Below are 27394 nucleotides of genomic sequence, written 5' to 3'. Positions count from 1 at the left end.
CTGTTGCTTCTTTAAATTGAGCCGCTTATTTTCTTGCCGATTTCATTTTAGTCCGCATCGCAGTGCTACGTTTTGTGGATTGGGATGTTTCCCACTTTTGTCCCCCTCCTTTCACGCGCGTCACGCCTCGATCTATTTCTTTGTTTTTTTTTTTTCTTGGATTTCGCCTCTAAGATTTTGTTTATGTTCAATTTAATACCCCCTTTTGTTATTTCAACTGTTTTATTATTAAAGTAGCTATTTTAGTCTTATTACTACTATTATATTATATCATTAATATAGTATTATTATTATCGTTATTATTATTATATTTATTTTTATATATATGTATATTTTTATGATTACTATTATTATGCCATTAGTTTTATATTATTACTGTTATACATATTTTTTTAAATTTACTTATTTAAAACTTCACCATCCTTTTAACCAGACAAAGGATGCTCCTCTACGTACCTATCCATTAAAGGAAGCTAGATCATACATTCAATTTATACCAGCAATAGCTATAAACTTTTGCTACTGCGCACTTAATGACAAAAAACTATGTTAATTAAATTTCCATTTCCTTTTTTGTTAAAATAACTCCAAACTAAGAAAAATAGACGAACTAGCATATATATGCATGTATTTCTTTTAAATGAAACAATAGATGTGTAAGGAAACATATGTAACTTTAGAAGACAGGGGTTCTAAGAGACATTTAATCGAACAGTTGAAGAACGTAAAAATTATTGAATAACATATATATTTATAACATAAATAAATATATCATAAATCCAGGTATTGAAATTGAGAACAGTGGAAAGGGAAAGATATACCATAAATCCAGGTCCTTTAAAAAATTATTGAATAACATATATATTTATAACATCAAGAAAGAAAATCCACGTTAACACTTTTGGAATCTAGGATATAAGGCTGACCTGAGAACTATTCTGTAGATCAATCCTAAAGAATTTGACATTTCAATTATTTGAAACACACTCCAACTTATCTGTTGCTTTTTGACTAGAAGGTTTCCATTTTCCTGGAGAAGGGAAGCTATCACATTTATTTTGACACATGAAAATATATTGATTTTTTTAAAGAAAAATAAAAGAAGAGAAGAGAAGGGATTCTAACATATTGTAAAAAATCTACTGTTGCAAATACAAGTAATTAAAACAAAATCATATTCATAAGATTTTAAAGAAATCATAAACATACCAACTCCACGTTTTAAAAATGCCAATCTGCAGACAAAAATATGTTTTTCTATTAGTTCAACAGCATGGAAAAGAAAATAAAGAAAGAGCAAAGCAAAAGAAACAACGATAAGCTATGGAGCATAACTTGATTTAAGTAAAACAAATGCATATTATATATTCACAATTTATTATTCATCTCATAATCTGCCTCAGAACTTTGTTCATCAATACAGAACAAGAAGAATTACCTCAGACAAATGAGAATAAAGACCATTAATTGTTGGCCATCATTGTCGCTTTCTACATCCCAAAGCCCCTGGATTTTTCTAAAAGTCCAGCGGGACTGTTATTGTTATATGTGTATGAATCGCGATAGGTTTTTTTAAAAGTTCTGCAGAGAAAGAAAAAATAGCTTTTTAAATTTGGGCGTTTAAGAATTGGGGTTGAGGAAGAAAAGATAGCAATGGGCATGGAGTTAAAAATTTTAAAGGACGGTATGTTTGTAAAGTTGGGGGTTTCAAGGGCGGAAATTAGGGATTTTAGGAGGGAAAGTTGGGGATTTTGGGGAGGGGATTTTATAAAATGGCGTTATTTTTTTATAAAATTATTTTTTTGTGGTGTTTTTTATAAAAACGCCGCTAAATGCTTTACTATATAAAATGGCTATTTTTTAAAGTAAAATTATTTTTTGTGGCGTTTTTTATAAAAACGCCGCTATTGCTTACCTTCTGTGGCGTTTTTATAAAAAAATGTTTTTCTATATAAAATGACTATTTTTTAAAGTAAAATTATTTTTTGTAGCGTTTTTTATAAAATGCCGCTAAATATTTTGCTATATAAAATGGCTATTTTTTAAAGTAAAATTATTTTTTGCAAATGCCGCTATTGCTTACCTATAAAAACGCCGCTAAATATTTTCCTATATTTTTTAAAGTAAAATTATTTTTGTGGCGTTTTTTATAAAAACGCCGCTAAATGTTTTGCTGCGCTATTTTTTTAAAGTAAAATTATTTTTGTATGCTTTTATTTAAAAGCGCATAAAAATTATTTCATTTGGAATAAAGCGACCTTTGTTTTGCTATGCTAAAATATTTTATTTTGTCTCATTAAAATTATTAGTTAAGTGATTTTATAAAATATTTATTATTATTTTTATATATTTAATTTTTATAAAAAAATCAAGTACTCTCAAAATAAATATCGTATTTTTAATAAGAAAAAATGATTGAATGGTTGTAATTAATTATTAAGTTATAATTATCCAATGTAAGCAATTAATCTCTCACATATCAAATTTCTATTAAAGATTTAGACATTAATTATGATTTTATATTGTTCATTTCGATCTAATCTCCATTTTATTAGAGATATTTCTTCCTAACTAAAATATAATTATTTTGGTAGATGTTCGATGTGGAATGATTTTAGTTTTTGTATTTTATTTTTATTTGTTATAATTTAGTCCTATATATCCAAAATAGATAGTTACCTATCCGTATCAATTTGTTACATTTTTTATTTATTAATTTTTTAAATCTAATATCTAAATATATCAAATGGTTTAAATTAAATATTTTTAGTCATAAACACCGGTAATGTTACCTTTTCCGGCGTTTACAGAAGAAATGCCACTAATAAATTAAATTATTGTAATGAAACGACACCATTTTGAAAAATTCTAAATCATATTAGCGGCGTTTTGGCTATAAACGCCTCAAAAGCTCGCATATTTTACAATTTTTTATATTCAATTATTGTATATTGCATATCAATTTTAAACTAATAATCTTTACAATTTATTAATTCTCTTTTACAATTATATAAGAAATTATTTAATATATAAATTAAAAAATACTAATTAATCTAAACTTTAAACCCTAACTCGACCCCGAATCTCTAAACCCTAAATCACTAACTCTTAACCCCAAACCCCAAACCACTAACCTCTAAACCTTATTTAATATAGAAATTAAAAAACACTAATTAATCTAAATCATAAACCCTAACCCGACCCCAAATCCCTAACCCCTAACCCCTAAACATTATTTAATATATAAATTAAAATACACTAATTAATCTAAACCCTAAACTCTAACTTGACACCAAATCTATAAACCCTAAATCTCTAACTCTTAACCTCTAACCCTTACCACCTAACCCCTAACCCCTAACCCATAAACCTTAAATCACAACCCTTAAATCAGAATCCCTAATCCATAATCCCTAATTCTATAATCTATAAACCTTAAAATTGCAACTCTTAAACCAGCCCTAAATCCTAAATTAACCATATATCTACCCTAAGCCATATATATTAAACCCTAAACTATAATGATAATTAAATTAAATATTTTAAAATTAATACTATCATATCTTTTACAATTATATTTGAAATTATTTAATATATAAATTAAAAATCAATCAATCATGTACACAAAAAAATTAAAAATTATTTTAAATAATAGTATATTAATTTCTTCATTTTTAACAAATATTTTTCTATGTTTTTTATTTCAAATTATTTTTACCTGTCATTATTTCAAATTTATCCATTTTTAAAAAATATTCAATTAAAAATAAATTAAATAGTAAATAGCAGATAAAATGTTTTTGCGGCGCTTTTTCAAAAACGCCGCTAAAGCCTCGAGCATTAGCGGCGCTTCTTGGAAAACGCCGCTAAAGATCTGAGCATTAGTGGCGCTTCTTCAGAAACGCCGCTAAAGATCTGAGTATTAGCGGCGCTTTTTTAAAAATGCCACTAAAGATTTGAGCATTAGCGGCGCTTTTTTAAAAAACGCCGCTAAAGATCTTAAAGGTAGAAAACGATGTCATTGTGCTTAGGTTTTTTGCGGCGTTTTTCCAAAAAACACCGCTAATGCTCATTTTTAGTGGCGCATTCCTAGGAGCGCCGCTAATGCTCTATCTTTAGCGGCATTTTACTTAATGCGCCGCTAATGCTCGATTTTTAGTGGCATTTTTTGTTCAAACGCCGCTAAAAATGCCGCTAAAAGCCTGTTTTGGTGTAGTGATACCAGCATAACAAGCCAAAAAAATAAAAATTATAGTCCATTACAAATGGCCCAACTAGCCCAAAAAAATAAAGCCCGATAAGCCCAAAAATTAAACACAATCAGAGAAAACCTAGGGTTTCCCTAACCCTTTCGTGCCGTAGCCCCTACTGCCCATGTGCGCTGCTCCCTCGGGCGTACCATCCGCGCCTCGTCCCGAGGCTTACCTGACTCCCTAGCCACCGCCTTGCACCAAAACGGCAAAAAGCCGCGAACTCCGCCTTCGTCGATACTTGCAAATGACACAAAATAGAAACAAGAACAGTGGAAGAAAAGGAAAGAACAGTATAGAACAGTAGAATGCACTGTAATCCAAAACGGCTATAAAAACCGAATCAAACAAATGTAAAAAAGGGGGGATTGAAAAAATATTGCTAAATCAATAAAGTCGAAAATATTTGAACAGAAGGTTTTTTTCTCTTTTTCATTCCATTTTTTATGATTTGTTTCTATCTTTCTCTTTTTATTATGTATGTATATATATATGTATATAAGAATACATATAAAAAAATGAGAAGCAACCTTACCTGGACTGGTGCGCCGTCGAAGCCATCATCTCCTCTACTCGGATCGGAGAGAAAGGGGAAGGTTTTGCGCCGAAACGGCACTCTTAGGTGCCTCCAGTTTCTGTTTCTGAGTATTGTTTAAAGATGGATAGGACTTAGGGTTTTCTGAGTTGATTTTAAAAGGGGATTAAACGACGCCGTATAGAGCTTACTTCAGTGGCTCTAAAACGGCGTCGTATGAGGCCTGTAACCCGATGACCCGATCCAACCGCGGCTAGATCCGTGCGTTTTGGTAGGGGAGGATTATTTGCGTGCCAGGTCCTCCACTTTTGCACCTTGGTTCAATCTAGTTTCTGTTGCTTCTTTAAATTGAGCCGCTTATTTTCCTGCCGATTTCATTTTAGTCCGCATCGCAGTGCTGTGTTTTGTGGATTGGGATATTTTCCACTTTGGTCCCCCTCCTTTCACGCGAGTCATGCCTTGATCTATTTCTTTGTTTTTTTTTTTTCTTGGATTTCGCCTCTAAGATTTTATTTATGTTCAATTTAATACCCCCTTTTGTTATTTCAACTGTTTTATTATTAAACTAGCTATTTTAGTCTTATTACTACTATTATATTATATCATTAATATAGTATTATTATTATCGTTATTATTATATTTATTTTTATATATATGTATATTTTTACTATTACTATTATTATGCCATTAGTTTTATATTATTACTGTTATACATATTTTTTAAATTTACTTATTTAAATTTATATATATTTGTCCTATTATTATTACTATTATAACTATTTATATATATCTTTATATCTTATTATATATATAAATATCTCTTTATAAACATATTTTATAACCTATATACATACATACGTTTGTTATACATACATATATATATATATGTCTATATCCATCATACGTTTTATAAATTATATATATATACGCCTATAATTTTTATTTATATATATATATATATATACATACTTACATACATTATTTATGCTCTATATATATATACATATATGTACATACTTACACTGTTTTATTTTATAATATACATACTTATATCTTTCAGCTTTATTATAAATATACATGTATACACATACTCTTATATTTTAGACATTTCATATTTTATATACATATACATATATATACATCATTACACATATTTTTATATTTGATGATTTTAAAATATGTATACATACATAGATTTTCATATTTTCATAATTTTGTGTACATTCATGTATATACGTTTTTACATCTATTCGTTATTTATTTATTTATTTACATTTTCATCATTATTTAGAAAGAAGGATTCAATTTTATTTGCCTATGTACTTGTCACTTTGTATGTTATTGATTGGTCCCTTTTATTATCTTATTTTTGTTGCTATTGCTCGTGTTATTTTTACGCCATCATATTTATTACTGTTGTGCTATGCATATTTTACACTATACATCAAAAGGAAATTTTTTCTAAATAAGGCAATATTTTGCGTTTGGGAATTCGAGAAATCATGCCCTAATGTGCTGGGTTTTGATTTTCGTTCGACCAAATAACTAAAATATCCTTTTAAAATTTCAAAATAAAGTAATATTTTGCATTTGGAAATTCGAGAAAACGTGCCCTAACGTGCTGGGTTTCGATTTCTCGTTGAACCAAATAGCCTAATATCCTCTTAAATCTCAATCCATGTCGTTCGAGTTTTTTAGGATCGTACTTTAAATCTCTTCAAAGTTTTCAATTTTCGACATTAAGACATTAATCAATCAACTAGGGTGCTAATTCTTTCTCGTACGTAACCGACTCCTGAACCTATTTTTTCTGAATTTTGTGGACCAAAATCGTTGTTTTAATAAAAATTAAATCGTTTATTAAAAACAACCACTTTTAAAGGTGATCTGATCACACCTTATCAAAAAGGATTGGTGGCGACTCCCGTTTTTTTTGTTTTTATTTTCAAAATCCAAGTCGACCCCGATTTATCAAAAAATGGTGTCAACAGTTTTGACAAATAAGAAACTTTGTTCCCATCTTTTTGGGTGTGTCATAAAATTCCACAGGTCCCATGTCTATTAATAGGGATATAACTTTTGAATTTAAAAGACAAAATTCATCACTATAAATAGTGACAACTTTTGGTTACTTATAATTTTTCATTTGCAACTATTGGAATACCGTTAGATAACTAGAGTTAGTTGGTTTGTCAAGTCAATTGATTGTTAGCTAAGTAGTTATTACTTTGTTATGATAGTTACTACTCAATGCAGTATAAAAGGGTGCTAATGACTTGTGATAATCAAGATAAGAAAATGATTTGTTTCTTTATGTGAGTTTCTGTCATTTGCTGCTGATAAATACTATATATAATTTGAAAATGTTTCAAAAATAATAACAATATTTGATTATTTTTATTCTTTTAAAGTACAACACCACTTCTTTTAAAAGCATGAAGTTTTGTAATAAAAGAGAGATAATACACAATAAACACTTAAACAACCCGAGCTACATAAAGCACTCAACTCGGGAAAAGGTTGGCAAGTAGAACCATGCTTATTTATTTTACGAATGAGCTGACCACACGAGGATAAAAGAATAAATTTCATGCAAATGCTGATATTTTAGGATGTACTTCTCAAAAGTGAGCTCGAGTGCAGTTGAACTATAAATTCTTGAATCAAATTGGGATTGAATCAATCAACAGGGCATTGATGCTAGTTTTGGCCGCATCACCAACATGCGTGTAAGCATCTTCACCCTTGTGAAAGAGATCCATAACCCTTGCAAGATTTAGAATTCGATTAAGAGCCGACCTTGGTGCTGCTGCTGTTGGTTTCAAGCACTCTTCATTAATATCCTTCCAAGCATTGTTGATTTGCTTGTAGAACTCATTGTATGCCTCTTGCATTGACACCCCATGTTGTTTCATGTAGCACTCCACAGCCGATGAAACATGTCCTCTCTCTTGCTCAAACTACAATAAAACATAGTTTAATTTTGGCTAATGTAGAGCTACTCATCCATTTCTGTTTTATGGGTTATGGCGATAAACAGTAAGTAAATAAATTGTATACCTTGTGGCTAACGATATCACTCATCAACCTACAAATAGTATTTGAAGCTCTACAAATTTTGGGGTCATTGAATGCCCAAATAAATGTCTCCTCTGTTATGCTATCATCCATGCCAACACAAGATGCAATTGTAAGTAGCCGATAACCACAAGAAACTAATGCTATTGGCATATACTCCTCCATTGTTGGTATGTAATTTTCATGGAGCCATTTGGCCTCAGCGTGGTAGACTTGACTTTGTTGTTTCATCTATTCACAAACAAACAAAAAGGTAACAAAAACCAGCTAATGCAGTTGATTAAGATTGCAAATTAAGTAGTTTCCTGGAAAAAAAGAAAACAAATTAGGTCATATATACCGCTTTTATCGCGAATTGGACACGATATGATTTTCCCTCTTTGGACATTAAATCTTCCATTTCTTCATAAACATTTAAGACTTCACTATACCACACTTTCATGTAGTCCGGAAGTTGATCTATGCAGTTGATATCCCACCTACAATATGTCATCAATTTAAATGGTTATTTCTATCTTAATTCAATCAAAAACATACTACTTCTGATGAGTTTGAAGAGAAGGTGAAAATAAATGCTTCAAGTGACCTCTGAATTGCTTCCGTAAAGATTTCAAGTTGTTCATATGTGCCATATGCATCATAAATATCATCCAAAATTGATGTGAGCGATATTACTTTGGTCATGAAAATTCTAGCAATGGTGTAATGGGGTTCAAAGTTATACTCCCAATATCCAAAAATAACACTCCACCAATCTATCTCGTATAAAAGGAAAATTGATCGCAACATCTAAACATTTCCACCCCCTAAAACAAGAAAAAATAACGATAAATATATGTTAATAGTTGGCTTGTGTATAGGTCTGGCTATGAATAAGGTTACCTGTTTATTTTGCTTAACTCCTCCTTGTGTAAATGTTGTACCATGTTGAAATCTAACTTTACTAATTTCATTAAATTTTTGTCATGGGTAGCATATTCTTCGTATATAGGAATGTAACTCCTAGCAACCAACCTTGGCAAGCTCTTGCGAAGGGGTCGCTTTAGAGCGTTAGCAATTTGTGCAGAGAGAGGATAGTCCATCGTAGTTTCTGCCAACTTTAGATGGAACATAGTAAAAACAAGAGCTTCCTTTAATATAGTTTCTCCATGCAGTTGAAAGTGTGCAGCTTCGTACAATTCTAGCATGCCTTTCACATCACTGATTAAGGATTCTTTAAATTTCCCTTTCTCATCAATGAACTTATTGAACGTCTCTTCTCAATCACCAAATAAATTTGAACTATTATTTTCCTTAATTTGGTATAAAGGAAGTCACAATTTGAAAACATAAAAAAAATAAAAAAAAATAGAGGAAGCAATGAGTTTGAATCCTAAAGATTTGCAACCTCTTTTGATATTCTAGATTGTGAATTTTTTTAGTTTATATATATAAAAAGGGATCCACTTAAATTATATCGATTAAATAATTGAATTTATCAATATAAACGATATATTTATCATTTATATAAACTTTTAATCGATTAAATATTTTTATAATATCTATCTAGAGCACTATCTTTATTAAAGCATACCACAACAAACATTGAAGCCATGCTCTCTCAGTAGACGAAATCGAACAGAAGCAGTGTAGAGGTCATCATCAATCTGAGCATTATTGCAGTGATGATGATATATAATATGTAAAGCATCTTCTATCTCTTTCTCAAAATGATAAGCCACACCTAAACGTTGGATTGCATCAATTATGTCCAAATTTTGGTAAGGTTTATCGGTACTTATCACCAACATCCTCCTCACTTGTTGCTTCAATGCTTCGTATTGTAGATGAGCTTTAGCATCTATATTCTGTTCATGTTTGAATCCTTTTGAATTCATTCTAAAAATCACATTATTAATTGTATTTTAAGGCTATACTTATAATCAATTTCATATTATGTTACTCAACATTTTCAATTTTTTTTTATCTAACATTTATGTCAAATACAGAATGAAATGAAAATAAATATATAATTTTCTTTTGAAAGAATATATAATCTTTCAAATATATATATAAAAAAACTTTTAAAATGGTAAAAGATCATGAAGTCCCTTGTACTAGGAGTGAGATTTCATTTTGCACCCTCTACTTAAAATGGACAAATCAGTCCCTATACGTTATATTAAAGAGCAAATCGGTCCTTCTGTTAACAAATTTATTTATTTTTACTGTTAAAAATTGATCCCTATACATCAGCATGAGGTATATGTGGCATAAGTGTATGGTTGTTTCGTTAATTACGGCAGTTTTTAACATAAAAATAGATAACTTTTTAACGTGAAATAACCAATTTGCTCTTTAATCTAATATACAAGAAATAATTTACTTGTTTTTTAATTAAAGGGGAGAAAATGAGATCTGAATCTTAATACAGAAGCGTCATTATACTTTTACTCTTTAAAATCTATCTATGAAATACATGACACAAATAAACACAAGATATTCACATATAAGAAACATACCATTTCAGTAAGAGAAGAGAGGAAAATGTCTCCCCAAAAGTTGGGATTAAAATCGGCGAAATGGCGATTTTCTTTTGACATTTTATTATCTTGAGTTGCAACAAGATTTGCGGACTTTTGAGAAGACATTTTTTCTTTTGTTGTGTGCTAAAAGCTATTTGAGATTTGTGTGATCCAAATGCTTTTCTAAGTTGCATGCATTTATAGGCACCTCCTTTGATGCCCATCAAGATCCAATATACATGATACAATGTATCTCCTCTAAAATCTATTCATTCTTTTGTTTATAATCGAGCATTTGAGTCTTTCTAATTTTTTACTAGAATTTATTACGAGGAAAAATATTTTTAAAAATAATAATTTTCTTATCAATACACTATTGAAAGAAGGAGGAAGAAGATATAGTCTATATCTTTAAACTCGTACCAAAGTGTAAGGTGAAAGTTCTAATCACTATTTCAAACAAGCTGTAGCTAAATTTAATATACATTAAAAAATAAAAAATATAGTCTATATCTTTAAAAATTTTAAAAGATTAAATTAATTTTTATCATTTTGGGGTCAAAGTGTAATTTTACTATAATTAATTTAAAATTTTATAAATTATAAAATTTTCCATTTTAAGGGGTTCAATGCTTGCCAACCTCCCTGCTTTTCCCCTGTGCAATCACTATGCTACACCTCATGATCTATGTACTTTTTTGAACATATTAAAAGTAAACTCGATTATTTTAGATATTTTAATTATTAAATACAAAAACAATGTAATAAATACTATAAAAACATGTAATGTAGGAATATTTAAGATTTTAACATATCTTTCGTCAACGTATTTAATATTTTTTGATATTTATATTTTCAAATTGAACAAATAAAGAAACAAAATACATATAGCTAAAATATAAACCTAATTATAAAAGCGTAAAAAAAAAGGAGGTAGTGCATAATTCTAACCCATGATTGATATGATGACCAAAAAGGTGGGTCCCTCGAGGAAGAAGAAATCAATAATTGTAATAATAATCTTTATATATTAATTATAAAGAGTTATTATTATTATTTTATGATTTTTTGGGAACTTTGAAATTATTTGCCAACAACAGAACAATGCTATGTCAGAAATAACACGTTGAGGGCCTACTGACACTAAATAAAAGGAGTAGAAGTAAAATTCAATAAAAATTAAGGGCTAAAATTTCTATTATTTTTATGTAAAAAGTATCAAAATAAACTTATAATGGCATCATTTTAACTAATGAACTATTTTTCTGCTTTATCCAATGTACAATGATTAATTTACATATTTTTCCAATAAAATAATCAAATGTAATCTAAAATATAATAAAGGGATTACTATGATATTTTTACCAAATATTTTGCAATATATATTAGTTTTATACCTGCGTGATGTACGAATTTATTATGTGTTATATTTAAAATATTTAATTAATTCATATTTTACTTTTAAGTATAATATATTAACACAAAAATATAATTTTGAAAATAAAAATTGGCAAACAAATTTTCATAAAAAGTAGTAATCAATTTTAATAATTAAAAATAGATAACTTATTGACAGAAAAAATTAAATAATTTATAAAGTAATAAAATTAAAAAAAGGTATAATTCGATGCTTTTCAATTGTTAGGTAGAACTTAAGACTAGTTTGGATGGGCGGTGTGTTTAGCTCCGGTGAGGTTAAAAACAGCGGTGGCGGTGAGATTAGTTACTGTAGCGGTGAGATTGGATACTGTAGCAGTGAGATTGGGAACAGCGGTGGAGTGTGTGTTTGGATTCAAACGCAGCTGTAGTGGTGAGGTAAGAATAAAAAATGACTATTAAGGACATCAAATTAGAATTGATATATAATAGAATTTTTTTAAATTATTTTACTTTTTTAAAATTATTAAAATATGTGAATTTATTAATTTATTTAATAAAATATTAAAATATAAATTTATAAAAAAATATTTTTTTCTTTAGCCATTAGCGTTTTCTATTTTTTCCATCAAAGTTTTTTTTTTTTACTTTTCTTTATTCAATTTATTAATAAATGAAAAGGGACAAAAAAGGCATGTAAGCTGCGTTTGTAGTTTTAAATTTTCAATTGGCCATAAATGGAGCAGTGGAAATTTTGGGGTGTGGTGCGATGAACTCCCTTCCACTGCACTGGAAGTTGGCCATCCAAAGAAGGTTTTGTGCTGCGGTTGCACAGAAATCAGTAAAAAATGCACTGAATTGATGCTAAATTGGGATCCAAAGGAGGCCTTAATGTTGAATCACCAAATTGTTGTGCTCCTATTTTTGAGTGCTATGAAATTAAATTATATAAAAAAAAAGAATGATAGTCATAACTCACTCGCAAATGTATTTTTATTCTCTAAATATGCTTCCTCTATAATATATATTTAAGGATAGTATTTGTTATACTGGTAATATATATTTTTATTCTATAAATAATTTTAAAAATTAATATGTTTTTTATTTTATAAATATCTATTTTCTAAAACTCTACTAATATTGAATATGTTACTATAAATATATGAGAAATTATTTGATATAATATCAATGGAGCTTTTAGACTCCACAAGGGTTGACAATTGTCCTATAGGGTTGTAGTAAAATATTAAAAAATAAACATTTAAAAAAAAAGACACTTGTCAATTTTCAAAGCTTCTTGTTGAATAAAAAGTATATTGGTAATCTTATCATACGTAATTCTTAAATAGGAGGAAAATACATTTTAGCGCACTCAAACCCACGATCTCCTACACTAACAAAAAATTAATGCCAATTAAACTAAGACTCAATCAACAAAAGAGTGTTATATTTTAAACAAATATAAATAACATATTTTAAAAATTTTCGAGATTCTTAATTAGAATTAAATATAAAACAATATTTAAAACATAAATGTAAGAAAAATATATTAAAATAGCATTTAAAATATTCAAAATCTTCGATTTTTGGTTGTTTTAACCATGTTTTATTTTTTTATTGGCGTCAAATATATATAAAAAATTAATAACTTTTAAATAAGAATTTAAATTTTTATAAACGTTTAACACCTTAAATTTCTTTTTGTTTTAAAAATTTAAAAGCAATATTTAAATTTTTTATTAAAGTTACGTATGAAACAAATTTAATCTTAAATGTACAAAAATTTTCGCATTTAAAGTTTAATTTAAAGCCGCCTAAACAATAATTATGTTATTGATAAAGTGGTTTTGTTATAAATAATATTTTATTATGAATGTTAACTCTCAAACTTGTAACTTTTAATGTATGAGTGTAATTAAGCCTCTTTGTAACTTAATAGATTGTATTATATTAGAAGGTCTGTAACCTTTAAAATATAGGAAGTTAGTTGAAATAGCTAAAGAGAAATAAACTTTAGTCTTGATGGATAAGTAATTTGTATATTTTTAGAGGTCTTTTAGGTTCAAACCATATCTCTCTCCTTTTCTTTTTTCTTTTTTAGCAACTTAAGATAAAAGTCATACTAAAATAAATATTATTTAAAGTAGAAGTTAAACAAGAAATAGGCCATGGCCTAATCAAATTTTACATATTTTGCTGTTGAAATTATTTTGCTTACCATATCAAACCAATTCCTGTTAAATTGATTCTCTACCGATTGTTGAAATTCTACATCGATAACCTTCGTAATTCCAACAAGTGCGGTAAGTGCATCCCGATCTAAAGTCTAGGACCCCAAATTTCATAGAATTTCTATACAATATTGATCTTTCAAACCAATTAGCCAATCTTTCATGGTTCTTAACAAATCTTTCATTAATATCATTGAATCTTGGTAAATCTCAGAAAACAAATGTTAACCCGTGTGAAATTATCGTTTGAAGGACTCGTTTTAGGTGCATCAGACCAGATTTGAGCGCGAAGAACGTTGATTAGACCTCCGACAAAAGATATGTGTTCTTTTACAAGCGAATCGAGGCAAACTGTGCCTAGGATTAAGGCTACACGGTCTGCCACACGTGTGGGCCACACAACCATGTGCCATGGAAATCCTAGTGTCGTCCATGAACCACACGGCCGTGCAGGTTTGGCCACACAACCATGTGACCCTTGTTTTTACAAATTTTTTAGTTTGCCTGAAAAATTATGATATATTCAATGTAGCCCCTGATTAGTTCTCGAAAGGTTTTTAGAGCTTTATTTAATTCAATTGAGTCCTTGATTATATGGATAATGATGGAATCCAAGATCTGATTGTTGAAATTATTACTGTATATTCATGATATGTAAATATTACGTGTCTACTGTCAACGAATTTATGATGAACTGCCATTGTTGTTTCCACCACTGTATTACTGATTGCATGATATTCATGCCTATTGCTACCGTTAGGCCGAACACATGATAAGCAAGATATTGGTGTTGTTATGATCTGTTATAAAGCATGACAATTACTACTATATATATTTGTTATAAGCATGATTATTGCTATCGTACTGATCTGTTATAGCATGATTACTACTGTATATGCATGATATGTAAATATATGCTTTTTTGTACAAAGTTAATTTTAGGTGAACTATAGCGACCCGATAGTCGCGGGTGTCAAAAAATGCATTACTGGGACTCCGTTTTCGTAAATCAGATTCGTAAATATTTATTAAAAATATTTACGAAGCTAGTTGTGAAGTGAATTAGGTTTCGGTTAAGTGAATTTCCATGAATTAAGAGTAATTAGGTATAAGGACTAAATTGTATAAATGGTGGAAGTTGAATTGTAGATTAAAGAAAAAGTAAAAGGACTAAAAAAGCAATTATGCCATTATCTTAAAATGAGGCGGCATAAGGTGAAAATTAATATAAAATTTAAAGTTAAAATATATATTATAATAGATTTACTTAATATTTCAGTATATATATTATATTATAATAACAAAAAAATAAATAAAAGAAAAAAAAAGAATTAGAAACAGAGACAAAGCAAGAACGAAGTAGAAAAGAAAGAAAGAGAGAAAAAAGAAAAGGGAGAAAGAAGGAGACGAAGGCTTTGGGGGCTTCAAAAATTTAAAGTTCAATTGGTTAGTTAATTTAGTCAATTTTTCTTGTAATTTTATGTTTTTGGAATCCCGGTGTTAAATACTACCCGACTCATGCCAAAATTTTAGAAATTATTGAGTTTTTAAGTGTTGTTAATGTTGAATAATTTTAGTATTAGGGATTAAATTGATAGATTTTTAAGCTAGAAATGAAAAAGGATTAAATTGTAGAATAAATTGTAAATTTTGAGAAATAGGGACTAAATTGCAAAAATCAAAATTAGGGATTTTAAGTGAAAATAGGAGTTAAATTTAGTCTAAAGTGGAATTTCATGAAATAAAGAATTAAATGTGAAGAATAAAAGTTAGTCTCGGTTTAGGGACTAAATTGGAATTTAGGAAAATATTGAATAAAAAAATTAAAATATTCAATATGAAATTGAATTGTGTTGTATTGATGAATTTTAATTATTTTAATTCCGTAGCTAAAGTCGTACTGGAATCTTCAACTAAAAAGGGAAAGGATAAAATCGACGAGGAATAGCTCAGAATTTTCGGTTTGTATTTCTATAATCCGAACTTAGTTATTAATTGTTGTATTTTTGATTTAATGCATATCGTAAGTATTGAGATGAGTATTTGACACTCTGTCATTGAATTGAATTTAAGTTAATTGAATGGATTGAATTGGTATATATAAATTGAATATATTGATTATTTGAATTGAAATGAATATTGGTTGTATTTGATAAGTGAATTGAAACCCTATTAACTGTATCAGGCTGAGTGGGATATAGATGGCATGCCATAGGATTGGAAGAGTTCAGGAATTTTTCGACTTTGAGTCGATGAGACACTGGGTGTCAATTTATTACTTCGGATTTATTCGATGAGACACTGTGTGCCAATTTATTTCGGTTTAACCGATGAGACACCGGGTGTCAATTTACTACTTTAAATTATCCGATAAGGCACTGGGTGCCAAACTGGTGTGCTTAGTTAGATCCTTGTATCCGTCCGAGTCCGAGTCATGTTAATAGGGGTAATTAATTGAAATGACACTGTGATTGATATTAGATGATATTGTATGTGAAATGATTGAGACACATGAATTGTGTATTCATGAATTGGATATGGAATGAATAATATTGTTGTTTAAATGATATGTGTATCATATTGTGAAAAGTTATTATATAGCAAATGATTAGAATTGAGTATGGTATGAATGATGTATTTATGAATTGAACATTGAATGACTAATGTCATTGTATGAATAAATGTGGTTTTTAATATTCAATTGTACTTATAATTAAAATGTGCATATTATATTATCTTGTCTTTAAATATTCAGATTATAAAAATACCACTGAGTTTTACTTAGCGTATGGTTTTGTTTTTCGTGCGCAGGTTAGGTACTTAATTTTAATCTCCGATTCAACATCCAACAACGATCCTGAACTCAAATGTGGTTATGTTTATCCTTTTGAAATGTGTCGGCATGTACCTAAAGTGTCTAAATAATAATTATTTATCCATACTTTGAAAAATAACATGAGGTAGGATGTATGAACTACGACCCAAGAGAGCATGAATGGTCATTAATTACAACTACAGAGATCACAACGCCATAAAACCAATGACAACTTGAGCACTCGAGCTGCGAACTGTCAAATTGGATAGCATAACAGGCACCATAACTTAACCAAATGCCCAACTTAATAGTTTGTTTGAAACACATACCATCTCCTTGTCTAGATTAAAAACACTTAACAACCTTCGGTTAAGATGAAAATTTGATGAACTTTACAACCTATACTTAAAAAATCAATTCTCAGGACACTAAATATACAGAAAAATAAGCTAATAACCTTATTTTAACTACACCAAGCTAACCTAAACAATCATATTCCCTAAGAAATATAGAGCTATACGATTTTTTTTAATGAAACCCTCACTTTATTTTACAAGCAATAACTTTAACGTGAAAGAAACGGTGGAAAATAAAAAAAAAAAAAACTTGATCACAATTTCGAAGAAACCCAAATCAGGTTGAACAAAATGAAATCACACTAGATGATCAAAATAATATATATAAAAACAACATCAATCGATCAAAGATTCAAATAAGCTTTTCAAAACCCTAACTGAATTAGGGGAAAAAAAAGAGAGTAAAGGAGGGATTTTTTTGGGCATACCTGAAAACATTAGAAGATGCATTGATTGGCCGAGTGGGCCAAGAAAATCCGGAATAAGGTCCGTTAGGGGCAGGGATATCATTGATCAAGGTTGCATAATCAAAGCTAGACCAATAATTGGTGTTTTCAGGTGATACCATTCTCCACTGAATTTGCTTTTAGCCGGAAAGTTGGAAGGGTTTGGTTTGATTTCCGGCTTTTGGCAAAGAAAATGGAGTTTCTGTTTGGCAAAGAGAAAACTAAAAACAAAGGGCGGGGGGAACACAGAGGATTGGTGGCAGGGGACGGGCATTAGCACCTTGGAACCCTTTTTTGGGCTTTAAAAGCCCAGTTGGCAACTTAGACCAAGTCTGAAGTTCCTTCGGGTATGGAGTATCAAATCCGAATGTATATCTCACACACATTATGCGAATTCCATTCAGTAGCTATATTATGATTGAGTTGGTGTCATGTCGGTCCACATTGACACCAATTAGAGATCTTATATTTATATCTTATTGTATTTATGTTAAATTATATTATTTAAGGATATTATAGATTTTTATTTAAAAAAAGGGGTAAAAATATACATATGGTGGTATTTGAACTTATATATCACATAACTAAAGTTTTATTTTGATATTTTTTATACATTTTAATTTTATTATATACATTTTATTATCTCCATCAATTGCATATATTGAAAATATTGTTGATTGAGTTGGTGCCACAAGTTAACTCAACATAACTCAAATTGATGACAACACCATGATAAACAATTGTAGTGCATTTAATATTCTTAATATGATGTGTTTACGTATTTGAATTATGTTTTACTCACAATTTAATCTATTTCCTTTCATTTTTAATATCGTATATATTTCATATGTTATTATTTAGTTTCAAACCATATGTTTCATTATTTATTGTATATTGTTAAACAAACCTTTGTGTTCTAAATATATAGTTTCCACACATACGCATGTGATTCAATTTCCTACTATATTATAACACAATTATATTTTTCATCCAATAAAATTTGAAGCCAAAGTCAAACCTTTCAATAGATAGACAAAATTTTTTAACATTATTTTCTTTATTTAATTAAATATTAGAATGAATTGTTAAAAAAATCAAAATCAAAATCTTATTTAATCTTTAAATGATCACAATTTAAAATTAAAATAAATTATATTATCACTTTTTTAATCAAATAAATTTAAAATAACTATTTCCTTTTTTTGTCATTTGAATTTCAAGATATTTTATTTCAAAATAGAAAATTTTTCAATTTTTAATGAAAATTGTGATTTTGATGTTAGTTTAATAATCAGGTTTTGATCTCTTATTGTACTTTTTTTCTCTTAATAACTAATTTAAATACATGATTTTTGAAATTTCTTTATATTATTATCGTTTCAATTATTTTATTTAATTAAGTTATTATATTTTAAATTAAACTTAAATATTTATTTAATATAGATACAATTAATCTGTCAGTGGTACAAAGATTAAAAATAATGGAAAAATAAAACGAAGTTGATGAAAAATAAGATCTAGAATAACATATTAAAAAGTTTAAAAAGAAAAAAAAGGTGGAAATTAGTATTGGTGTGACGGTACAGTGATTAAAAACAATTTTTTTGATAAAATAGAAATTTAAACTCACACATTTAAAGAATCATACAGCCATAGTTTACGGATCAATCCGGCTGCAACTTTAAAAATAAGATAAAAATTCTTGACGGATGGACTGGTTTAAAAAACAATAATTTCTTAAACAATAGTAGATCAAATTATTTGTGCTAATACAAAATTTTAATTACATTATTTTAACACTAAACGCCAACAAAGATATCAATCAAATCGACCCAAGGATCTACTATATATTAATTTAAGTTTCCTGAAAACCATGCCATTATCGATTAATCAGTGACGATGTCTATAAATAGCAACTCATAAATGCATTTGGATCATACAAAACTCAGACCAAGATGTCTTCTAAAATGTCTGCAAACCTTGTCCCATCAATGTCCAAGGAAAATCGCCATTTGGCCGATTTTGTTCCTAGCTTTTGGGGGGATATTTTCCTCTCTACTCCTCCTGGAATGGTATGTTTCTACGTGTGAAAACCTCTTTGTATGAGACTAGACATATATCTACCTTACTAGGACTTGGTCTCTCTATTTATTTCTTAGTGATATAAGGTAAAACTATCATGAAAATTTATATGTTACGAGTTGGATTTTCTACTAAAAAATAGGTAAATCAATTATTATATGTTAAAAATTCTGTTTGTTTCCACTGTTAAGTGATGATGTGTCCCTATTTGGTTGCTTGAATTATAATCTCTCCACGTCAATAATTCTATTCATTTCACTATTTATAAAAAACTCCATCTATTTTACTTGAATTAGTCTTTTCACGTTAACCCATTATGATTTTTTTTTATCTTATGTCTACTATAATTAGCAGAATTGTTAGATTTGCCTCTAACCTTTGAGGATTTCTTCACTTTAGCCCTTAACTTTTTTTTCCTCATATTAACCCTCATTGTTGCAAAAATTTTCAATTAAGTCCAAAAGTAATGGAAACCGTTAGTAAGCTAATAATCAAATATTTTATCCAACGTAAGTTGATAACTCTACTAATGTGGCATGATATGACATCGATGATTTGACATTAATTTTTTTAAACTTAAAAATTCAAAAATTATAAAAATATATAAATTTTTAAAAAATTAAAACTATTAAAATTAAGAAAAGATAAATTCTTAAAAAGTTTATCAACAATTTTAAAAATATTTATTTATCTTGCTTTTAAAAAAATATGAAAGTGGAGGCTCCATTTGGTATTGAGTAGAGGTGTTTATGGGCCGGACCGGGCTGAGTTGGATTCCGGTCAGGCCTAAACATGGTTGCCTAAGCTTGGCCCAAATTATGGGCTTATAATTTTGTTCAAACCCGCTTATATTTGTAAATGACAAATTCAAGCCCATTTTAAACTTGCTTCTATTTAAAAATATATTTATTTTAATTTAATATTTAATATTTAATATTTAAATATTTTATTTATTAAAATTTTAGATATAGTTATCTTAACATTTTTTAATGTTTATACTATAGTAGTAATATATATTACTATAGATTTAATTTTATGTGTTATAACTTACATAATATATAAAAATGACATAACATATTACAAACTTTAAAAAAGGGCATGGCCGAGTTGGGCTCGGGCTTGAACATTTAAGGTCCGAGCTCGACCCATATTTTAAACGGATCTAATTTTTTTATCCAAACTCTCTCAATTTTTGGATGGGCCTTAAGACTTGATCGAGTAACTCAACCCGTGAATAAATCTAATTAATACTGAGTTTTAGTGATGGTGGTAAATCTGGGACATGTTAGGTTTAGCTAGTGCCGGGGTTGTTTCGGTTAAGGTTTAGTGGAAGCTCTTGATTAGTTCTTTTTAATATATATATATATAATTTGTTTTTAAAAAGTATAATTTGTTTTTATAAAATTAACCTGAAATGGGTAGCAAAATTGTTGACTGTTAGTCATTGCAATATTGTGGGTGACATTGAGAAATAAAACACTCACAAAGGTTAGAGTTGAATTTTGCAACTCTCTCATCTCTATTCTCATTCTAATATGATGGACGCATGAAAATGTATACTTTAAATTTAATTGAAAACTTTTCACACTTAAATAGGATATGGATGCCAGAACTCAACAAGAGTATGAAGAATTGAAGCAGAAAGTGAGGAGAATGTTGGTGACAAATATGGACAAACCATCCCAAAAATTACACATAATTGATGCAGTCAAACGCTTAGGTGTAGCTTACCATTTTGAGAAAGAGATAGAAGATGCCTTAGAAGTTATATATGATCATTACTGCAATCATATTCAGATTGATGATGATGAAGATCTCTACACTACTGCTGTTCGATTTCGTTTGCTAAGAGAGCATGGCTTCAATGTTCAGTGCGGTATGCTTTAATTTATTATATATATAATCATAAAAAGTTCATACATGCAACTATATTTAAGAGGTGAAATCCAATAAATTTAAAGTTGGAATACTTGCTTTTATGTTTTTCTCAGTTTTGATGACTTCATTTAGGAAAGTAATGTTTCAAATTTGATTGGATTGAGCAGAGACCTTCAACAAGTTCAAAAATGAGAAAGGAAAGTTCAAAGAATCCTTAATTAGTGATGTGAAAGGCATGCTAGAATTGTATGAAGCTGCACATTTTCAACTACACGAGGAAAATCTATTAGAAGAAGCTCTTTCTTTCACCACTTTTCATCTAAAGTTGGCAGAAACTACGGGGGACTATCCTCTCTCCACACAGATTGCTAATGCTCTAAAGCGACCCCTTCTTAAGAGCTTACCAAGGTTGGTTGCTTGGAGTTACATTTCCATATATGAAGGATATGGTACCCAAGACAAAAATTTAATGAAATTTGCAAAGTTAGATTTCAAAATGGTACAACATTTGCACATGAAGGAAATAAGTGAGATATACAGGTAATCTATAGTGCCACAAGGTTTTCATCCAAATAAGAACCTTTTATACACAGGTTTATAAATAATATATATTTATTCTTATTTTAGGTGGTGGAAAGGTTTAGATGTTGAAACCAATTTTCCTTTATACGAGACAGATTGGTGGAATGTTACTTATGGATATTGGGAGTATACTTTGAACCTCATTACTCTGTTGCTAGAACTTTCATGACCAAAGTAATATCGTTGACATCAATTGTGGATGATACTTATGATGCATATGCCACATATGAAGAACTTGAAATATTTACAAAAGCAATCCAAAGGTAATTAAACAGACAAAGGTAAAATTTTTTGATTGAATTATAGAGAGATAGCCATTTGAATTGATGACATATTGTAGGTGGGATATCAATTGCCCTGATCAACTTCCAGACTGCATGAAATTGTGCTATAGTGAGCTCTTAAAAATTTTTAAAGATATGGAAGACTTGATGTCCGGACAAGGAAAATCATATCGTGTCCAACTCGCAAAAGAAGCGGTATATATGATCAAACATTCTTAATTTGTAACTTCAATAAACTAAATTAATTGGTGTTTGCTAACTTCTTTATTTGTTTGTTTGTCAATAGATGAAACAAGTATGTCAAGCCTACTTTGTTGAGGCCAAATGGCTGCATGAACATTATATGCCAACGGTGGAGGAGTATTTGTCTGTTGCATTTGTTTCTACTTGTTATCCAATGCTTACAATTGTATCCTTTGTCGGCATGGAGGATAGCATAACGAAGGAGACATTCACTTGGGCATTTAATACACCAAAGATTCTTCGAGCTTCAACAATTATTTGTAGGCTGATGGATGATGTTGTTAGCCATCAGGTATATCATTTATTTTCATCATTGTAGTGTTCGGGTTGATTTCGATTCGATTTTTTTAAAACATTTATTTAAAACTTATATTTATTGCAGTTTGAGCAAGAGAGAGAACATGTTCCTTCGGCTGTGGAGTGTTACACGAAACAATATGGGGTATCAGCACAAGAGGCATACGATGAGTTCTACAAGCGAATAAACAATGCTTGGAAGGATATGAACGAAGCGTTCTTGAAACCAACGGTGGTGCCGACATCGGCTCTTAATCGAATTCTCAACCTTACTAGGGTTATAGATCTACTTTACAAGGATGAAGATGCTTATACGCGTGTTGGTGATTCAGCAAAAACTAGCATCACTGCCCTGTTGATTGATCCAATCTCAATTTGATTCAGGGATTTAAAAGTTTGAATAAACCCAAAATCACTTTCGAAAAGTGGTATCCGTGTGAAATTTAGTCTCTTATTATCGGGTTGTCACCTCATATGTAAAAAAAATAATGTTCTGCTTGGCAACCTTTTCCTACGTTTGAGTGCTTCAAGTTTAGTTTGAGTTGTTTAGGTGTTGACTATGTTTTCTATTGTATTAATAAAACTTTATGCCGAAATGATGTTGTTTGAAATTGTGTGATTAGAATCCTGTCATTTATTAAAAAAATAAATATAGTGGCAAAATAAGAAGATTTGTGGGGTGAAAGGCCGATCGTTCTTATTGCTTTGCAATCGTTCTACCGTCATTATCAACGTTTATTATAACAAATATGGTAGACAATTTTTTTGGGAATGTCCTCGGATGGAATAATCAATGTGATAATAATATCAGTATAGATGATGTGAATTCCCTTGTACCTCATATACCTCATGTTAAAAAATTATATATTTTTATGTTAAAATTATAGCAAATTGGTCATTTCACGTTAAAAAATTATCTATTTTTATGTTAAAAACTGCCATAGTTGATGAAACAACCATACCCTTATGCCACATATATCTCATGCTGATGTATAGGGATCAATTTTTAACTGTAAAAATGGATAAATTTGTTAACAGAAGGCCCGATTTGCTCTTTAATCTAACGTATAGGGACTGATTTGCCAATTTTAAGTAGAGGGTGCAAAATGAAATCTCACTCCTAGTACAAGGGACTCCATGATACTTTTACCATTTGAAAGGTTTTTTTATATATATATTTGAAAGATTATATATTCTTTCAAAAGAAAATTATATATTTATTTTCATTTCATTCTGTATTTGACATAAATGTTAGATAAAAAAGTTGAAAATGTTGAGCAACATAATATGAAATTGATTATAAGTATAGCATTAAAATACAATTAATAATGTGATTTTAGAATGAATTGAGATCACTTTACCTTTTTCTTTTAATAATTCAAAACAAAAATTTTAGGGGCATTGCAATTACTCAAATTCGCATTAAATAATAGAAAAATATTTAATATAAAAGATAACTTTAATATGTTTGAGCCTTACGCGTATCTTGTGCGTATCTAATTAATGTCTTGAAACCAGGTTGTGATCCAACTTAATTCATGAAAAAGTGTAAGAAATTATATATATTATTAATTTGTGAAGAACAAAAGTAAAAGCATAAATTGATTGAATATTAATGTGATTGAAATGAATATTATTTATTATTTAAAATATAAATTTGAATATATTTAAACACTATTTATTTTATATATAAATTTTAAATAGGAAAAGAAAAGCAAAACAAGAAGTTTATAAGTCAATGTAGTGATAGTAAGTGCTATATACATTCAACAAAACAAGAGGATACAGTGTTAACAGCATATATGAATAAAATTTTCATTTTATAAATTTTAAATCATTTTAGGTTTTTTTAATTTTATCGTCTTTTATTTCTTTACTTTCAAATCGCGTTTTATTTTTATGTAGTCAACTTTTAATTCTTTAAATTTCTATAATATTTCAAATTTTGATTTTTTTACAAGTGTTTTTCTAGATTTTAATTGTTGATTTTAGGGTTTTTTTCTCAACTCGAGCATATGATTTTTTATCATTTTTAAATTTTAATTATTGATTTAAGTTTTTCAAATTTTATCTATTTTTCGTTATTTTTTTCTGGCATATAGTTTCAACATTTTCTCTAAAATTTTAATTATTTTAATTAAAGTTAAATTAAATTAGAGATGATATTATATGTGATTGAATATAAAATAATATTTATATACCCTTAAAATTTGATGATGTATTATTTTATTGATATCTAAAAACTAAATATTTTAAAATATTCTAATATAAATTATACCAAAAAAAATTATACGTTTAAAGCAAATTGAAGACGATATTTTCCATTAAAACCACGTGAAAACTGTCGTGCAATTTGAAAGCGATATCTTTCATTAAAACCACGTGAAGGCAGCGTGTAATTGCGATTAATGACTTGAGTTAGTAAAACCCTTGTTTTTTCCCTTAAAAAATATTATATTTAAATATAATGATGGTGCATAAGTTTTATACGCAATAAATAAATTACATTATCAATGTTGAATAAAACCTAAAACTTTTGAATGTTGAAAATCTTCTCATTGTACTTAATAAGTCTAACTTCGTAATCAATAAAGTAAAAGAATATTACGTAGAACCAAAACAAACAAGTCATCAACTTCGAAAGTAAAATCACAAGTCATCTAGAAATCTAAAATCAATATGCAGTAAGGTGAAAGAACTCAAAGGATGGTGCCTATAAATACAAGCTGCTCATAAAAGCATTTGGATCACACAAAACTCAAACTTGCTTTTACCATTCTAAACAAAAATGCCTCATATCAATTTTGGATGATATTTATGATGCGTATGGTAAATACGAAGAACTTGAAATCTTTACAAAAGCAATCCAAAGGTCATATAAAATATATATCCACAATTACTTCTAACTTTTACTTCAAATCATTAGAAGTAAATGTTTTTTATTGAATTGAATAATAGAGAGAATTGACCATTTGAATGGATGATATATTGATATATTGTAGGTGGGATACCAACTGCATTGATCAACTTCCGGACTACATGAAATTGTGGTATAGTGAAACCTTAAATGTTTATAAAGATATGGAAGATTTGATGTCCAAAGATGGAAAATCATATCGCGTCCAAGTCGCAATAGAAGCAGTATATCTGATTTTTACTTTTCTTTTTCTTGAAAAAATTCTTATTTTTCAATCTTAATCAGCTACATTAGTTGGTTTTTGCTAACTTTTTGTTTCTTTGTTTGTTAATAGATGAAACGACAATCTCAAGTTTACTATGTTGAGGCCAAATGGTTGCATGAAAATTACATACCAACAATGGAGGAGTATATGCCGATTGCATTAGTCTCTTGTGGTTATTGGAATCTTACGGTGTCATCTTTTGTTGGCATGGAAGATAGCATAACAAAAGAGACATTCAATTGGGCATTTAATGACCCTAAGATTGTCAGAGCTTCATGCACCATTTGTAGGCTGATGAGTGATATTGTTGGCCACAAGGTACAATAATTTATTTGTTTATTTTTATTATCTGACACAGCTCTACATTAGCTCAAATTAAGTTATGTTTATTGTAGGTTGAGAGAGAGAGAGGACATGTGTCCTCAGCAGCGGAGTGTTACATGAAACAATATGGGGTGTCAATGCAAGAGGCCTACGATAAGTTATACAAGCAAATAAACAATGCTTGGAAGGATATAAATGAAGAGTTCTTGAAACCAACAGCAGCACCAACATCGGCTCTTAATCGAATTCTACACCTTGCAAGGGTCATTGATCTCCTTTACACGGGCGAAGATGCTTATACGCAAGTTGGGGAGTCAGCAAAAACTAGCATCACTGCTTTGCTGATAGATTCAATCCCAATTTGATCAAGAATTTAAGGTTCAAATGAACATGAACTCACTTTTGAAAAGTGACATGCAGAAGGTTATTCTCTTATCCTTAAGTTGTCAGCTCATTTGCAAAATAAATAATTACTTGTCAGTGTGTTGTTTTATGGTGCTCTTCAATCTCTTGGCATGTGCTGGAGTTTTATAGCTGTCTAGTGTCACTGGGATTGTGTTTGTGTTTGCGTCCATTGTCGTTGTGTTTTAGTGTTGGTCATGTTGCTTTAAATTCAAGTAGCTCCAGTTGTTTAAGTTTGTATTATGTATTGTCTCCTTTGTATTAATAAAACTTAATGAAGGTTCATTATCAGATTTAATTCCCAAATCCAAAACAAGAAAAGTGAGCTCCTTTTTTTTTATTATATGTATTGTCTCTTCTGTATTAATAAAAGTTGATGGTTTTTGTTTTTGATGGTTTTTGTTGGATGAGAAGGCTAGATTTGTTTCTATTGGAGGTGAAAGTGATGCTTAGTTAATCCTCTGTGGCCTTAAGATGTGTTTTCAGATATATTTATGTTTCTAATATTAAAGGAAATAAAGTAAATTA

General features: G+C 29.1%; 4 protein-coding genes across 5 annotated transcripts in view; 2 read left to right on the top strand and 2 right to left on the bottom strand.

The window, feature by feature from the left end:
* LOC105761207 (transcription factor ILR3) overlaps positions 1-17871 on the bottom strand; it is a 54541-nt gene extending 36670 nt beyond the window's left edge. The window contains exon 1 of the mRNA XM_052623285.1: positions 17575-17871. Coding sequence (XP_052479245.1) covers positions 17575-17714 — 140 coding nt within the window. The 5' untranslated portion in view covers positions 17715-17871. The remainder of the gene's footprint in view (positions 1-17574) is intronic.
* On the bottom strand, positions 7329-10493 carry LOC105761209 ((-)-germacrene D synthase-like). Its single transcript, XM_052623284.1, is given in 8 exon segments — positions 7329-7745; positions 7846-8094; positions 8204-8342; positions 8450-8583; positions 8585-8669; positions 8746-9118; positions 9437-9710; positions 10365-10493. Coding segments are annotated over 8 exon segments (1680 nt in total). The 3' UTR covers positions 7329-7448.
* Positions 17872-19497: 1626 nt separating the features above from the next.
* On the top strand, positions 19498-23569 carry LOC105761210 ((+)-delta-cadinene synthase isozyme A). Its single transcript, XM_012578958.2, is given in 8 exon segments — positions 19498-19664; positions 21271-21550; positions 21720-22092; positions 22180-22214; positions 22217-22397; positions 22475-22613; positions 22705-22953; positions 23044-23569. Coding segments are annotated over 8 exon segments (1668 nt in total). The 5' UTR covers positions 19498-19547; the 3' UTR covers positions 23338-23569.
* A 2152-nt stretch (positions 23570-25721) lies between these two features.
* On the top strand, positions 25722-27157 carry LOC105801283 (sesquiterpene synthase 2). Of its 2 annotated transcripts, none has more exons than XM_012632602.2 (4): positions 25722-25830; positions 25961-26099; positions 26210-26458; positions 26536-27157. In XM_012632602.2, the coding sequence occupies exons 2-4, from the start codon at positions 25998-26000 to the stop codon at positions 26827-26829; spliced, it is 645 nt and encodes a 214-aa protein (XP_012488056.2). In that variant the 5' UTR covers positions 25722-25830; positions 25961-25997; the 3' UTR covers positions 26830-27157. The 2 variants fall into 2 exon arrangements, with proteins under 2 accessions (XP_012488056.2, XP_052479246.1); XM_052623286.1 differs by having other exon boundaries at positions 25764-25787.
* The last annotated feature ends 237 nt before the right edge of the window (positions 27158-27394 follow it).

This window comes from Gossypium raimondii, chromosome 11 (genome assembly GCF_025698545.1).
Source record: "Gossypium raimondii isolate GPD5lz chromosome 11, ASM2569854v1, whole genome shotgun sequence".
Taxonomy (NCBI): domain Eukaryota; kingdom Viridiplantae; phylum Streptophyta; class Magnoliopsida; order Malvales; family Malvaceae; genus Gossypium; species Gossypium raimondii.
Note: the sequence above shows the minus strand (reverse complement) of the source record. Positions and strands in the feature narration are given on the sequence as shown.

Coding starts and splice junctions, on each gene's coding strand:
- LOC105801283 (XM_012632602.2), top strand. CDS start 25,998: ATGAAATTGTGGTATAGTGAAACCTTAAATGTTTATAAAGATATGGAA. Junction 26,100..26,209: donor TCCAAGTCGCAATAGAAGCA/GTATATCTGATT, acceptor GTTTGTTAATAG/ATGAAACGACAATCTCAAGT. Junction 26,459..26,535: donor GTGATATTGTTGGCCACAAG/GTACAATAATTT, acceptor TGTTTATTGTAG/GTTGAGAGAGAGAGAGGACA.